Here is a 14,044-nt window from a genome sequence, read left to right as displayed (position 1 = left end):
CTCTTTGCACTATGGAGGATGGCACTACTGCAGGTGGACCTGCACAAGAGACTACTATGCACTACTGCTCTGTGGACCAGTCTGCCCATCCTGTGATCGATCTAACATCTGATGTGGCCTCTTTCTTGAGGTCCTTTCCATTCAATGACTTCGGAGATGCTCTTCAAGATCATGGCTTTTGTTAAACAATTTGGTGATTGGCCTTTTACACCAAATACAAAGTATACATTGATTGCCCTTACTTTGGCCTGCTGTGCTTGTCATGGTCGACATGAAATCTCTTGGTATGTTTTTAGCTATTGATTTTAACATGTTTTAAATGTGATTTATTAGCTAGTTTTTAGGCTCTTAGCTTTTAGTCCAGAGCATTTTAGCATTTGGATTCATTCACCTTCGGTGGCGTCAAGACATGGCGTCATACTTGTTACGGCAATGGGAAGGGTGTAGTGAATCCTAGTTTGTTTTAATGGGATACAGGAGTTAGCTTAGCCTTTGGCTTGCAGACTCGTGCCCCTGTCACCCAGTGTCTTTTACCCTACTTAGCTTGCTCTGTTTTAGCGCATTTATTTAATAAAATCTTTTAAGATGGCTGCCTTTTTTTTTTAGTTTGTGTTATCAGTGCCACCGTGCTATGGCGTCAATATCCAGCGACAAAGATAAACAAACTGTAGGTGTTCACTTTAGGTACTTTCCCTCTCCATGCTTTCGAGGGAATTGTTTATATTAATTACCATCCCAAGCACGCCTTGTTATCTATTGTTTGGGAACAAACCTACGTCAGGGGTGCAAGTAGATCTGTGTAAATACTCCTCACTTTATCAGATAGTCAGAGGAATTCTGACCAGATGCTATAGCTGCTATCGATTTGGCATGTCGCCTTGACGCTGACCCAGTCTTCGTGTCCGTTTAACCATGACACTCCCTGAGATGTCACACTCGAGTCCATGCGTAAAGACTGCCACAAATCACCTTTTAACTGTTTGGGTTTCTGGTGAGGTGCTACTTGTGAGCCGGGAGGGTTGGGACGACAGCTGCAACTTGTTGTAGGACTGGCATAGTCGCCTACAAACATAAGTAAACCAGCAGTCTTGCCTAGAGCAAGAGTCAAACCACAACAACAATAGTATTAATGCCACATGTAGCTGTATCTGCGGTGTCCAGGGCACAATGCATTGTTCAAAATTGTCTGCCCCTCGGCCACTATTTGTTGTCCTCTTTTCTGGTGCTTAACTGATAGGAACTGAAGGAGCTCCTCAATTTCGTCCAAATGAGCCCTATCGCATCTGGCCAACAATGCTTGGGAGCTAGCAATACGCAAATGATTAGGTCCTTGTGCAGCAACCCCTTTGTCTGCAGTCCCTAGTGGCCAGACTCTTAGAATGCTTCTGTGCTGTGGTGGCAACAATTGAGTCGGGGGGAACCGAAGAACTAATATAAATTGGGTAGGAGCGAGCAAGCTTATGTGTGTCAACTCTAGGGGTGATAACCCTAGAGTGGACAGGTTCCTTAAAAATGTAATCAGTGTGATAAGCATTACAGGGAGCATTTGGAGGAACTGAATATCCTTGTGGGGTCGAGTTCAACACCATATAGTAGAGTTGTGTTGAGTGGACTGGTATAGGCTGGAATAGAGCACAGGCTGGAACAGAGTACAGTGCAGTGGCATACTGTGAAGTGGTGTGCACTTGAGTGGCATACACTGGAATGGGGTAAAGTGCAACAGCATACAGTGGAGTGGCGTCCAATGGAATGGCATATAACGGAGAGGGGTAGATTGGAGTGGCGTAAAGTGCAACAGAATACACTGGAGTAGAATACAGCAGAGGGGCATACACCGAAGAGGCACAGAGTGGAGTTCCATACAGTGTAATATCAGAGTAGACTGTCAGAGTGGAATAGCGTACAGTGGAGTGGCATACAGTGGGGTACATTGTAATAGCACACAGTGCAGTAGTGTACACTGGAATGGGGTCAAATCGAATAGCGTCGAATGAAGTGGAAGAGCATACACTGGAGTAAAGTACAGTGGAGTGGCGTACAGTAGAAATGCGTAGAGTGGAATAGATTATGGTGGAGTAATGTTCAGTGGCGTGGTATAAAGTTCAGTGACGCAGACTGGAGTGGCATCAAGTGGAGTCGGCACAGTGGCATGGCATATGAATGTATGTGAAATTTAGCAGCAATGTAGATTGTGGTGTGCAGAGTAATGCCAAACAGCGAATTGCGCTGCTTTGCGTTTCTCCAGTTTTACCAATAAATGCAGGGCCACGGATAGTTGCCTTGTGTTTCCTTATAAATCTGACTTAAGTATTGCATTGTTTATTTGAAACGATTGTGTGACGCAAGGGTACCACAATCCAATAATGCAGCTAGGCCTTAGTTATATTTTGGGCCATAGTATACTGTGATAACTTTGCAGTATATTGTGGTACATAGCGATAACAAGCCAGTATATAATTGGGTAACAGCTGTTTTTAGAGAATGAAAGGCCAGCCATATTGTTTTTTTTATTACACTTGAGCTGTGTTCAGTATTAAAGCCTTAGATCTAGTTAAGTAGTAGGTCCCTACCCATTACCACTTTATCAAAGTGACAACAGATAGGGAAATGTATATATATTTTTTTATAAATTGTCAATGTTTATGTGTACTGCAGTAGTTGTAGGAAAGTATCTTCTTTTTGCCACGGTTACCCCCCACTTTTTGCCTGATGTCAGTGTGTTTTGACTGTTTACTGGGATCCTGCTAACTAGGACCCCAGTAACTGTGCTCTTTCCCTCTGGATTTGGTTGTGCCTAACTTTTTACACCCCATAATTGGCATACTGGTGCCCTCATATAAGTCTCTAGTATATGGTACCCAGGGCACTGGGGCACCAGGGGTTCCCCATGAGCTGCAGCATGTATTATGCCACCCACGGGAGCCCATGCAAAGTGGGTCTGCAGGTCTGCCATTGCAGCCTGTGTGAAAGGGTGCATGCACCCTTTTCACTACAGGTCACTGCACCAGGTCACTAAGTCACCCCTATGGAAAGCCCCTCTAGCCCAGAGGGCAGGGTGCAAGTACCTGTGTGTGAAGGCACACCTGCATGAGCAGAGGTGTCCCCAGGAACCCCAGTTTCATTTTCCTGGACTTCGTGAGTGCGGGGAAGCCATTTTATGCGTGTACTGGACACAGGCCACTATGTCCAGCTACATAATGGTAACTCCGATACTACGCATGTTTGGTATCAACAATGTCAGAATCATACCCAGGAAAGCAGAACAAAGCTCACTGCTAGGTCACTTTTCCATTTTTGTGTGCAGGAGTACATCTAAAAGATGTTTTTTGTTTGGCATGTGGGGTGCAGTTTTATGTTGTGAGACAGAGAGCCTGCAAAGAAAACTTATGTAGCTTAAGATGTCTTTTATTTGTTATGAATTTGTATATAGGTTTCCATTAGCAGGGGACCATACATGGGTCTTTCATGCTGTTCATGTAATAAATCTGAAACTTTACATATGCAGCTTAGTTTATTCTTTGGGCTTCCTTGCTACTTTTAGTAGTACTGTGCTACAAGTTATCACTAAGTTATTGGCTCTTATAACTTCATAACCACTTGCAATATCAATTAGAATCATCTACATAGTGTAATGGGGAGAGAGAGAGAGAAAAAAAAAGCTGGCCTGGTGTGTACATGAGGTACTTACACCTTATACAGGTCCAAGTGTCCCCTATTAGTGTTCTGTAGGCAGTGTCTAGAAGCCAGGCTCTCTAGAGGTAGCTGTGGATGAGCAGCCAAGGCTTATCTAGGAGACAGGCAAAACCACTGTAGTCACACAGCACTGACACGAAAGAAAACACTCAGTGTTACTAAAATAAAGTACCTTTATTTTAGTGACACAATTACCAAAAAGTACTAGAGAAGCAACCCTCAAATAGGAGACAAGTAACACACTAGATATGAACACCAATAATCAGGAATAGGCATAAATAGCAATAGAAAACAGTGTAAATAGCAATAGACAATAGTGATCCTAGGGGGAGCCCAAACCATTTCCAAAAAAAAAAAAAAAAAATGAAATGCGAATGCAGGACCCCCACCTAGGTAAGTGGAATATGTAGAGGGGAGCTGGGGGTACTAGGATACCCCAAAGGAAAGTACCAGAGTGACCCCCAGCGACCAGGAAGAAAGTAGTAAGTTAATGGATTTACCCCAAACCACCCAAAAGAACTAAAAGGAAGAAAATGCAACAGCCAGACAAGACTGCAAGAAACCAGGTTGGATTCCTGAAGAGGAAGACCTGTGGAAGAAGGGGACCAAGTCCAGAAGTCGCAGGAGTGTCCGATGGTGGTAGGAGCCACTACCCACCTGTCTGTGGTTATAGGAGTTAGTTGGCGGTAGGACGAAGATGTTCAGTGCTGCAGTCCTGGAGCTGGAGAAGAGTCCCTGGAGGATGCAGTTGACGTCCCACGCCTGCTAGAAGATTGCAGTCCTTGGCAGAGGCAGAAGTTGCGGTGAAGCACAAGTAGGGCTAACGGGGACCAGCAATGTCCAGGAGGACTCAACCCACAGGAGAATCCTGGGGTTTGAGTTCTCAGGCCACCCACTGGAAGAGGAACCAGGAGTCTACGCAGCACAAATGGAGAAGGGTTCCACACCTCAGGAGAAGCACAGGGGGCTGTGCATCGCAGGAAGGAGTGCTGGGGCTACACAGAGCCTGAAGATCCCTTTGAGGAGATGCCAACAAGCCTTGGTAGCTGCAAGAGACGCTGTGCATGGGGTTACCGTCCTGTGTGAGAAATCACAGGCTTACCTCTTACCAAAGTTGGAAAGACCAAGAAAAGAAAGAGAGGACCAAGAAAACTACTCCAGACCACAAACTGATGCAGGATCCAGGCAGCTCAGGATGAGAGGAGATCCACGCAGCTGGTCATCTTTGCAGTTGGTGCCTGCGAATGCAGGGGAGTGACTCCTTCACTCCAAGGGAGATTCCTTCTTGTGCAGACTGAAGACTTACTGCCCTCAGAGGATGCACAGCAGGGGGAAATGTTGCAGAAGCTAGAAGGAGCCGTGGAAACAATGTTGTAAGCAGAGTCTTCGTCGTGGATGCAGATTGTCAGTTCTTGGAGGGTCCAGTTGCAGTTCCAGTGGCTAGAGGTTGAACTACAGGTTGCAGAGGAGTCCTGCTGGAATCTGGCAAACCGAATCTGAGGACCCACCCCAGAGGCAGCCCCTAATTTCTCAGTTAGCCAGGTGACCACCTATCAGGAGGAGGCTCTGACAACACCTGCCCGACCTTGCTAATCATGCCTACCAGAGGCCTCTGTGCACCTTGGATTCAAGATAGCAGAATCAAGGGACCCTCTGGAGGAGCTCTGAACACCACCCTGGGGTGGTGATGGGCAGGGGAGTGGTTACTTCCCTTTCCATTATGCAGTTTTGCACTAGAGCAGGGACTGGGGGTCCCTGAACCAGTGTAGGCTGGTTGATGCACGGAGGGCACTACATGTGCAGGTTCCCCCTCCCACACCATATAACACCTATTTCCAACTTGGGAGGTTGTTGCAGCCCCCTCCCCCCCCCCCCAAAAAAAAAAAAAATCCTTTGTTCTGCCTTCTGGGCTTGAGCTGATCAAGCAGCATGAGGGCAGAAACCTGTCGGAGGGGTGGCAGCACCCTGGGCTGCCCAGAAAACCCCAGAAGGCTGGTAGGAGCAATGTTGGTGGTCCTCTAAGGAGCCCCCAAAGTGCATTGAATCATACTTCCAATACTGGCAACAGTATTGGGGTATGATTCCGAAATGTTTGATACCAAACATGCCTATTACCATTATGTAGGTGGACATAGGTAGTGACCCATGTCCAGTACACACATAAAATGCACTCACTAAATGGGGGGGGGGGGCGGGGGGGGGGAGGGGGTGTTGTCCAAGCAACCAATTTTAAAGGGACAGCATAGTCATTGGAGTCCTGCTCGCAGGATCCCAGTGAACACAGTTAAAACACCCTGCAACAGGCAAAAAGTGGGGGTAACCATGCAAAAAAAAGAGGGTAGAGATGAAGTGTAAGACATGCAGATGGATAAGCTGTGGGGAGATAAAGGCCCAACAGAGTGAACATACTAGGATTGAAAGACACGGAAGGCCACTACCCCTTCCACAGGTCTCAGTAATGTTTAATATAAAGTCTTACAATTTCAGAATAGAAACATTTTAACTATGATTTACAACAAAATTATTGCTCTCAATTATCTTAAGAAGCAAACAACCATTGACAAAGCTAGTATTCCTGGCTGGTTTTAAGAGTATAACAGTTGTTGTGTTATATCTGGATGCAATAACAAAGCTCGTTGGAATTAACATACCGGTCGGGCGGCACACTATGGGATTCACAGAAATGTTGTTCATGTGTTTAAGGTGTGCCCTAATTATATGGACCACACCCCTTCTAGAGACCCCCTTCTGCCCTCCACTTTTTCATCCAACTTAAAAACCTGCATTGGTCTTGATCTGTGAAACCTGTATAGCAGTCTGATAGGATGAGACTTTTTATATTATTGGGCCCGTCCTACATTGTGTTCTTCTCAAAACAGTTGTCAGTGACCAGGAAACTGGCCCAACTGCACCTTGGGAAGCAAAATACAGCAATAATTTTCATTTACGCTACCTGAAAAATCGTACCTTTTAGGTCACAAAATGTTGGCAGGGACGAGTCTTGCGCCTCTATATAGTTTCAATGCCATCAATACTTTCAGGAGGTTGTATCTTACCTGATATAAAACGCCAATGTATCATAGTTAATGACACAAAAGGACAAGCAACTTCTCAGTATCAACAGAGTCGCTCAGGGCATTAGTGGACTTTCGTTTGCTTTCTTTGGTATAGGACAGAACAAAAATTGCATTTTTCCCTCTCAGCAAAGTGTCTAATAAAGGTAGTACACGTAATAGTGGAGTCTACTATGCCTGTAGTAAATATAAAATACAAAACAAAATAGTCAATTTCCTTTTTATGGTTTAATTGCTATTTCAGCACATACGCATCCTGTAGGAAAACTGGACCTGGGAAACAAAGTGAACAGTGGAGACAGCGGATGCGCTGAATGTTTTCTTACGCACCCTTTTTTACATGTCAAAAGGAAAGAGGGCGGACACCTCGTCCAATTTGTTTCCAATGTTCGACAGATGAACAAAGACTAAATACATTTTGAGCAGACAAGCATATATATATCCTACCATTCCAAACATACCACAGGTTGAAATCCTTAAGGTGCAATTTTTGTCAGTTATAAATTGTACATGAATTAGTCAAATAACATGAAAATAATTTGTTGATGTTGAATTTATTAGCTTGGATACTATTACGACACATACAACAGCACTTCTAAGCCATCTTAAAAGCAGCACAATTCATGGAACACAACAGCTAAAGCTACATCGTGTCTTAAAACCAGGGCTAACGTGCTTTGAAGTGCTGTAAACGTGACAAGGGGTGGAGGAACAGAATACTAAAATGTCTGCCCTCATAAAAGCAATATCCACTTTCATGCAATACACTTTTTTTTACCTACCGGTGCACTGTCGTGATCCACCGAGAAATTGCAGACAATCCAAGTGTCAGGATCATTTTCATTTAAAGCTGGTACCATTTTCATTGCAGATAAATACAGCACATCTCGTTGAGATGCAGGCCACACTCTCTGTTAGGAAGGACAAAATGCCAGTGTTAGGAAAACAATAACAGCATTTTATGCTATCAAAGTAGCATTACCAAAATACAAAGTAAACTATTCTCTGAAAAACATGTACATTGTTTTCCAACCTTTGTTTAAATATCACCCATTACTGCCTCAGATATCTTCCTTGTTACTGAATTTATGTTTCAATCTTTTTCATGGAAAAAAGGAAAGAAGAACATATGCCAAATGTCTCTGAAACTAACCATCAGATACTGGAAACCATTAGTCTGTATTACATATCTGTGGGTCTCTGAAGACTCCCTCGGGGTCAACATCTATGCCGCTCCCTCAACTAAAGAAAGGGTAGGGTAGGAGGGGATGCGAAGGAGACCACAAAGACATTAAGTATAAAATTCCAACAACCTGTTTCGAACCATCAATAACACAAAGTCCCAACGACATCCACTCTAACACACCAAGAGGTAGCAAACATCGGAAATCAAATTCCAGGAGTATGGTTCCTTAATCCACGCCACCATACACTGCTTGCTCAGTTTGGTATGAACCGTCAAGAAAAACGATTCAGTGGCCTCTATATGCGACAAAATGTGCAGTTCACTCTAGTGAGCTGCCAGTCACACAGTATGCTTCAATCTAAAAAGCAGGTCCTTCTGATTTGATGACGTTGCTAACGCCTATTCATTGCTGACCTGCAGTAATTTTGAAAGACTTGAAACCTCTCACCATTCAGAAAAACAGGATTTAGTTGTCTAACTGCATGAAGTACCACCTGACTCTCAGAAGGCTTACTCAACACCACAACAGCACCTTTTACCCACGCTTTGTTTTCACCTTTCATATTTGGAAGCCTGTAAGCCTTCATTATCCTTACTCGAGATGAAAGCTCAGGTTGCAGTACCTCCTTTTCTATGGAACTGTGCACTGACGTCAATAAGGACATCCCATCCACGAGTCACCAAAACATGAACAATTGCTGCTCATGCCACATTTTTCAGATGATCTGTTCATCTATCCAGATGAATCACAAGCAACAATATAGTCCTGAAATTCTTTACGTTCCTCAGGTCGCTCTGCTAGGACCATACTGAGTATGCAACCAACTTCAAACTTCATGTCACACCCTGAACATAACACTCTCCTATAGGCAATGGCTCATAAGTGAGCGCGTGCCCTCAACTGTTGTGAGTTTACTGATTTATTTGGTGGTGTTTTTTTTGGGATGTGGGGGGCAGTCAATGCATCATTTTGTGAGTGCCAGTTACCAGGGATCAATTCCATTTAACCTTTGAGCTTTATCTTAATTCACCCCATGCGCCCTGAAGAAATCCTTCCCATCCCTCACCTTTGTTCATTTATCCTTTTGGGGCATCACGATGCAGTGGTGTAGATAATTCCTTATAAGACTCCATGTCATAGGCAGCTTTGGCACATTAGTACTCAATGGCAACTTCCGTTTCACTACCTAGGTGAAGAGTGCTGGGCCCGTTCAGAGTCCGAAGTGATTTCAGTACACTTACAATCATAGAGGCAGGTAAATATGTTATTGGGACACGGAGGTTATATGTATTATCTATTCTTTTTCTTGAAGGCACTCCAGGGCCAATCTGCCACACACAAACCACAGAAAAGAAGGATGCAAGTTCAAGGTTGCATATCAAAAGGACCATCTTAATATTCTACCTCTAGGGGTGATGACCTCTTCAGATATTGATACAATCAAGAATCAAGGCCTTTCATGGGACAAAGCTATCCTTATCTTAAAGACAATTTCATTCTTGAAGTATTAGCAATTATCTTTCTAAATACCATAAGGTGTCATTGCAATACTCATTTACTGTGAAATTGATTAGGGTATCATGTCCACAACTGAAGAGTGATCATGCGGTGTGGGGTTTCTGGCTCAGTATGGTCATGGCCGATAGTTCCTGTTAATATGACAATGCGATGATACTACTTTATCATTGAGACAAGTTATGACACATTTACCCCTATTTTGTTACTGTCTGCTCAAGCTAAAATCTTGGATGCATTTAAATCAGGAACTAGCCCAGTTTCTCCTGAATTCAGAAATCCTGGACCCCTCTCAAAACAGGTTCAGGAGGAATCACAGCACGGACTCGGCACTCCAAGCACAGGCAAGTTGATCAGGGTGGTGCGGGTATCTGTGCGCTGCTAGACCTGTCCACAGCCTGACACTGTTAGAAATGGGGTCTCTAGTTGGCAGTGGTTGGCACCCTGTCAAAGTAGGGACCCTCACAACTAAGATAAACACTGTTCAGCCCCTTAGTAGCTTGGCACGAGCAGTCTGGGATATGATATAAAACACATGCACACACACACCATCCCCCCGCCCCCAAACTGTTTAGAAAAGGAGCCAATATTGATCTGAATACAAGACAAAAATGACAAAAACCCAGCACACACAGGCAAAGATACAACTTTTAAACAAAAGATTAAATCTTAGTATAGCACTTAAAACCACAATAGCTTCAACTGGGACTATCATGGTGTCTTTATGGAGTCGTTCCCACCAGTCCAACGACACTCGCGCAGGAGTGTAGGCCAGTGACAGAGTCGCAAGGACTCCAGGTACAGTACCTTTGAAAACGAGGAGGAAACCAAGACATTCCACAAAGTCAGAGGAGTGCTGCGTCGGTTTCTTACTGCTACTGGGGAGGTGAGGTGTCAGTTCCTTACTGCTGGGCAGGTGAAGTGAGGCTGTCGCGTAGGCTCTCATACTTCTGAGACTACTGGATTTTGAGCGGCAAAATCGTCTGCAGTGTGGGAGACTGAGTCTGACCCACTACAGTTGACATGTGTCGCCCCAATCCGGGTTTTGCTCTGGTTAACTAGCAGTGCCTCATCTCCACTCAAGGGCAGGGATGATGGGCAGCCGAGCGCATGACATAATTGATTTCTCAGGGAAAACGTGGTTACTCAGGTCTCATCTGTTTCTCTCAGTTACTTTAGTCTCACATACACAATGAAAAACAGAGGTAGTATATGTTTCAATAATTTTTTAATGAAGTGACTGCATCTTGGATAGCAAAGCACTGGCTGCAATAACCAGGACGATACAGCATGACAATATTAAAATTGTGACAAGGAGAGTAAAGCATAGAAATAACGCTACCATATTGTCACTAGAGTCTATAGACTAATTCCTACCTAGGCTATAATAGAGCACAGCATGTTAAGCTCTAATTCTGCCCTTCAGGTTCCCCTGGGACGACATCATCCTCCATACCCGAGCAAGGGCCTGAAGTCTGCATAAGCAGCTGTAGCGAAGCATTCAGCAATCAGCATATAGTTGTGGTTTTCTGGCTGGAATCTCCCTCTAACGTGTAAGGGAGAGGGAAGTGTTTTCATAGTAAAACAGCTGATGTTCTGAGAAAATGTCCCTACCTAAAGATGTGTGTTTTCTATGAACGTTAGAGACAAAACTTTATACCACGTTCACCGGCAACCTATCTTACTGCAGCCTTGAAAGAAGCACAGAGTGAGCAAGAATGTCTTGTTTGAGAATGTAGTGCTGGCCTACGCAAATACAGCTAGACAGAGAGAAATAAAACAAGACTGAAAAAGTGGCTATTGTGAGAATAATAAAACAAATATATCTGGGTTAAAGTGCACAGCAGCAGGCCTAGTATGCTAAAAGAACTTGCATGGAGCCATAACTAAAATGGCTACACAACACCCTACTCTTGTCAGTTGAAGGTGGTTCAAAGCCTAAATATACATAAAAGCTACTAAGACTCAACCTAAGATATGTAAAAATGTCAATAATGACAAGTTAAAAGGACACATGACCACATAAAAAGGACAACTTAAAATGTTAACATGTGGCGCAAAAAGGGGTCGAATCTCAAGAGTCAGAGTCATTTTTACAATTGCCAATTGAATCCGGGACAATGGAGGACAGGAAATCTTCGACTTTGGCAGGTGTTAAAGTTGGGAAGGCATCACTGAGAAGGACCAAGGAGCAGTTGTGTTCCATTGCCTGAGCCTCAGCCAAGGAAGCAGCGATCCGTGGTGTGGCCTGTAATGAGTTCAGAGCTGCATCCTCCAGGAAAGGCAACTCATAAGCAGCTTCCCGTAGCAAACGCACCCTCAATGCACGTCCCTTAGTGAGAACATCAACAGATCAGCGTCCAATGAAAGCAAGCGTAGAAAGGCAAACTTCCAGTGCATGTTCAAACGAGCACCAGAGGCACCGAAACACGGGCTGCACACAATGCAAAACCGGTCTAAATGACAGAGACCAGCCACACTCCAATTCCAGCAGGAGTGTTGCTCCAAAGTACTGCATCATGCGTTCACGACACAGCTGCGCTGGTGGAAGCGCTTTCATTCCTCCTTGTTGCGGTGGGACAGCCATTGCGCATGAAAAGTAGCAACAGTAAAATGCCAACTATTATAGCCAAAGTTATTGGAAATCCCCCGAAAATACTGGAGAATATTGAGTGGATGGCTGATTGTATTAAATCAAATATGGAGGAGAAGGTGTTAACGAAACCAGAACCAAGAGCCTTAAAGAAATTTGTGATCTCAGTAGTAGTGGAAGCATTAAATATACGTCCCACGAGTTCAAAGTGTCTGGGAAAGTTGGTACTTAAAAGGGACTGTATCTCTGCTGATGGACTGGCCACCTGAGGCATAGGTCTTGCATGCAGATGTGAGAGCCACATGTTTTTGAAACAGTAAAGCCTTGAGCCTGCTCAACTTGTCAAAATTCACATTAGAAGTAGCATTATGGGGCCAAATGTCAGCAACCTCTTAATCTAGTGGGAGGAAAAGGTACGTTCCTGCAGCATGTCACAATCAGAGACTGAAACAACAAACTATTCCGGCTCGCATCCCACAACAGTCTTCAACATTGAGGACAACATAGCTTCCGTTTGAAAGCACCTGGAACGTAGGTCTAATCAAGGGGACTGGAATTCCCTTCAGATAACAAGCCAAGTTTGCTGCAGACGCGCTACACACCCCATGCAAGGACAGCTGTTTACAAACCATAGAATGGCTGACAGAAGTCTCGCATTTACTACCGCTATGAAAGGCTTGTTTCATGTCACTGAGACATTTGTACGAGAAGGGTAGCTCCTACACCTCATGGATGTAACTATCTCCCGGCCTTTCATATCTGCCTATCGGAATGTGTTTTAAGCAGGACGTGAATTGTAGTGTTGAAATAGGCAGATTAATGACCCAATGTATCAACCACTCAGCAGATGGTATTTCAGCCACAGTAAAAGGCAACTTTTCTAACTTTTCGATGTTTAGCATGACATAAGTTGCTTCTTTCTTAGTCATTAGTTGTTGCCACGTTAAATTAAAGGTAGAAAATATTTCCCTTGCTCTGACACGTTGCCAGGGAACGCGACCTGCCTTCAGTGTTTGAAGTGTCCAACCCAACTGCATAATGGACCTTAGTTGACTGTCCATGGTCTAAGGAAGACATATCTGTTTGTGTGATGTCTATAGCAGAAGAGACAATGTTATTTAAAGTGTATATCCGGTCCGACAGGGTATTAATCCCATTACCTACAACAGCTAATGCCTACTGTAAGTTTTCTTGGTCTATTTGCCTTAACCAGGCAGCAGCTTCTTGTTGGGAAAGCTTCCAAATTTAATTATATACTTTATATAAGAAGCGCTTTCTGTGTTGTTTTCTGGGGCCTAACAGGAAGTCCTGTAAATCGGTATTATTAGACAGGAGACTGAGGTGTTCACTAACAGCATCTAGTGAGGAACTCTTCAACCATTGCTGGCATAGTGTCCTACACTGTATGTTGTATACCCGCATGTTCGGATGATATATAGCAAGGGTCCGGCCTACCATTTCTAAAATACCCAGTGGAGTTTAGAAAACGTTTATGACACCATTGGTATCTATTGGCCACAATAACCACCCGCCAGGACGTGACAGTGAAGCATTAAACGTGCCATTCTGGACTCATTAAATCGAGCTGATCTTCAGTTGCATTTATATATTTTTTACATTCATGACATTTTGCAAGTACAGGAATACTGGGCGTGTTCAATTCCTTAATCTTTGCGAAGCCTAAACAACTTGTTTGTTGTACAGTTTCATTGAAAAAAATTATTTGAACAGGTATCAGGCATGCTCTAAACAAAGCTTCCTTCCCCCGTATTTGCCAATGTCTAGTTCCCCACATACTTTTTAAGTCAATCGACTTCAGCCAATATTCATAGCCTTCTATAGTCAACCAGGAAACAAAGGAATCCGAATAAAGTTCGCATTTGTCAATAATATGCGTACATTTTCTATCGGTGGCAATTTATGGATCAAATCTGTTTATTGGTATTTTAACATACAAACAGTACATAGCTCTGTATCAATAC

At 43.8% G+C, this 14,044-nt stretch overlaps 1 protein-coding gene across 1 annotated transcript in view; it reads right to left on the bottom strand.

Moving 5' to 3' along the window:
* The window catches only part of CERT1 (ceramide transporter 1), a 592,287-nt gene that overhangs the window by 96,606 nt on the left and 481,637 nt on the right, over positions 1-14,044 (bottom strand). The window contains exon 14 of the mRNA XM_069223744.1: positions 7,550-7,678. Coding sequence (XP_069079845.1) covers positions 7,550-7,678 — 129 coding nt within the window. The remainder of the gene's footprint in view (positions 1-7,549; positions 7,679-14,044) is intronic.

This window comes from Pleurodeles waltl, chromosome 1_1 (genome assembly GCF_031143425.1).
Source record: "Pleurodeles waltl isolate 20211129_DDA chromosome 1_1, aPleWal1.hap1.20221129, whole genome shotgun sequence".
In the NCBI taxonomy this organism is placed as follows: Eukaryota; Metazoa; Chordata; class Amphibia; order Caudata; family Salamandridae; genus Pleurodeles; species Pleurodeles waltl.
Note: the sequence above shows the minus strand (reverse complement) of the source record. Positions and strands in the feature narration are given on the sequence as shown.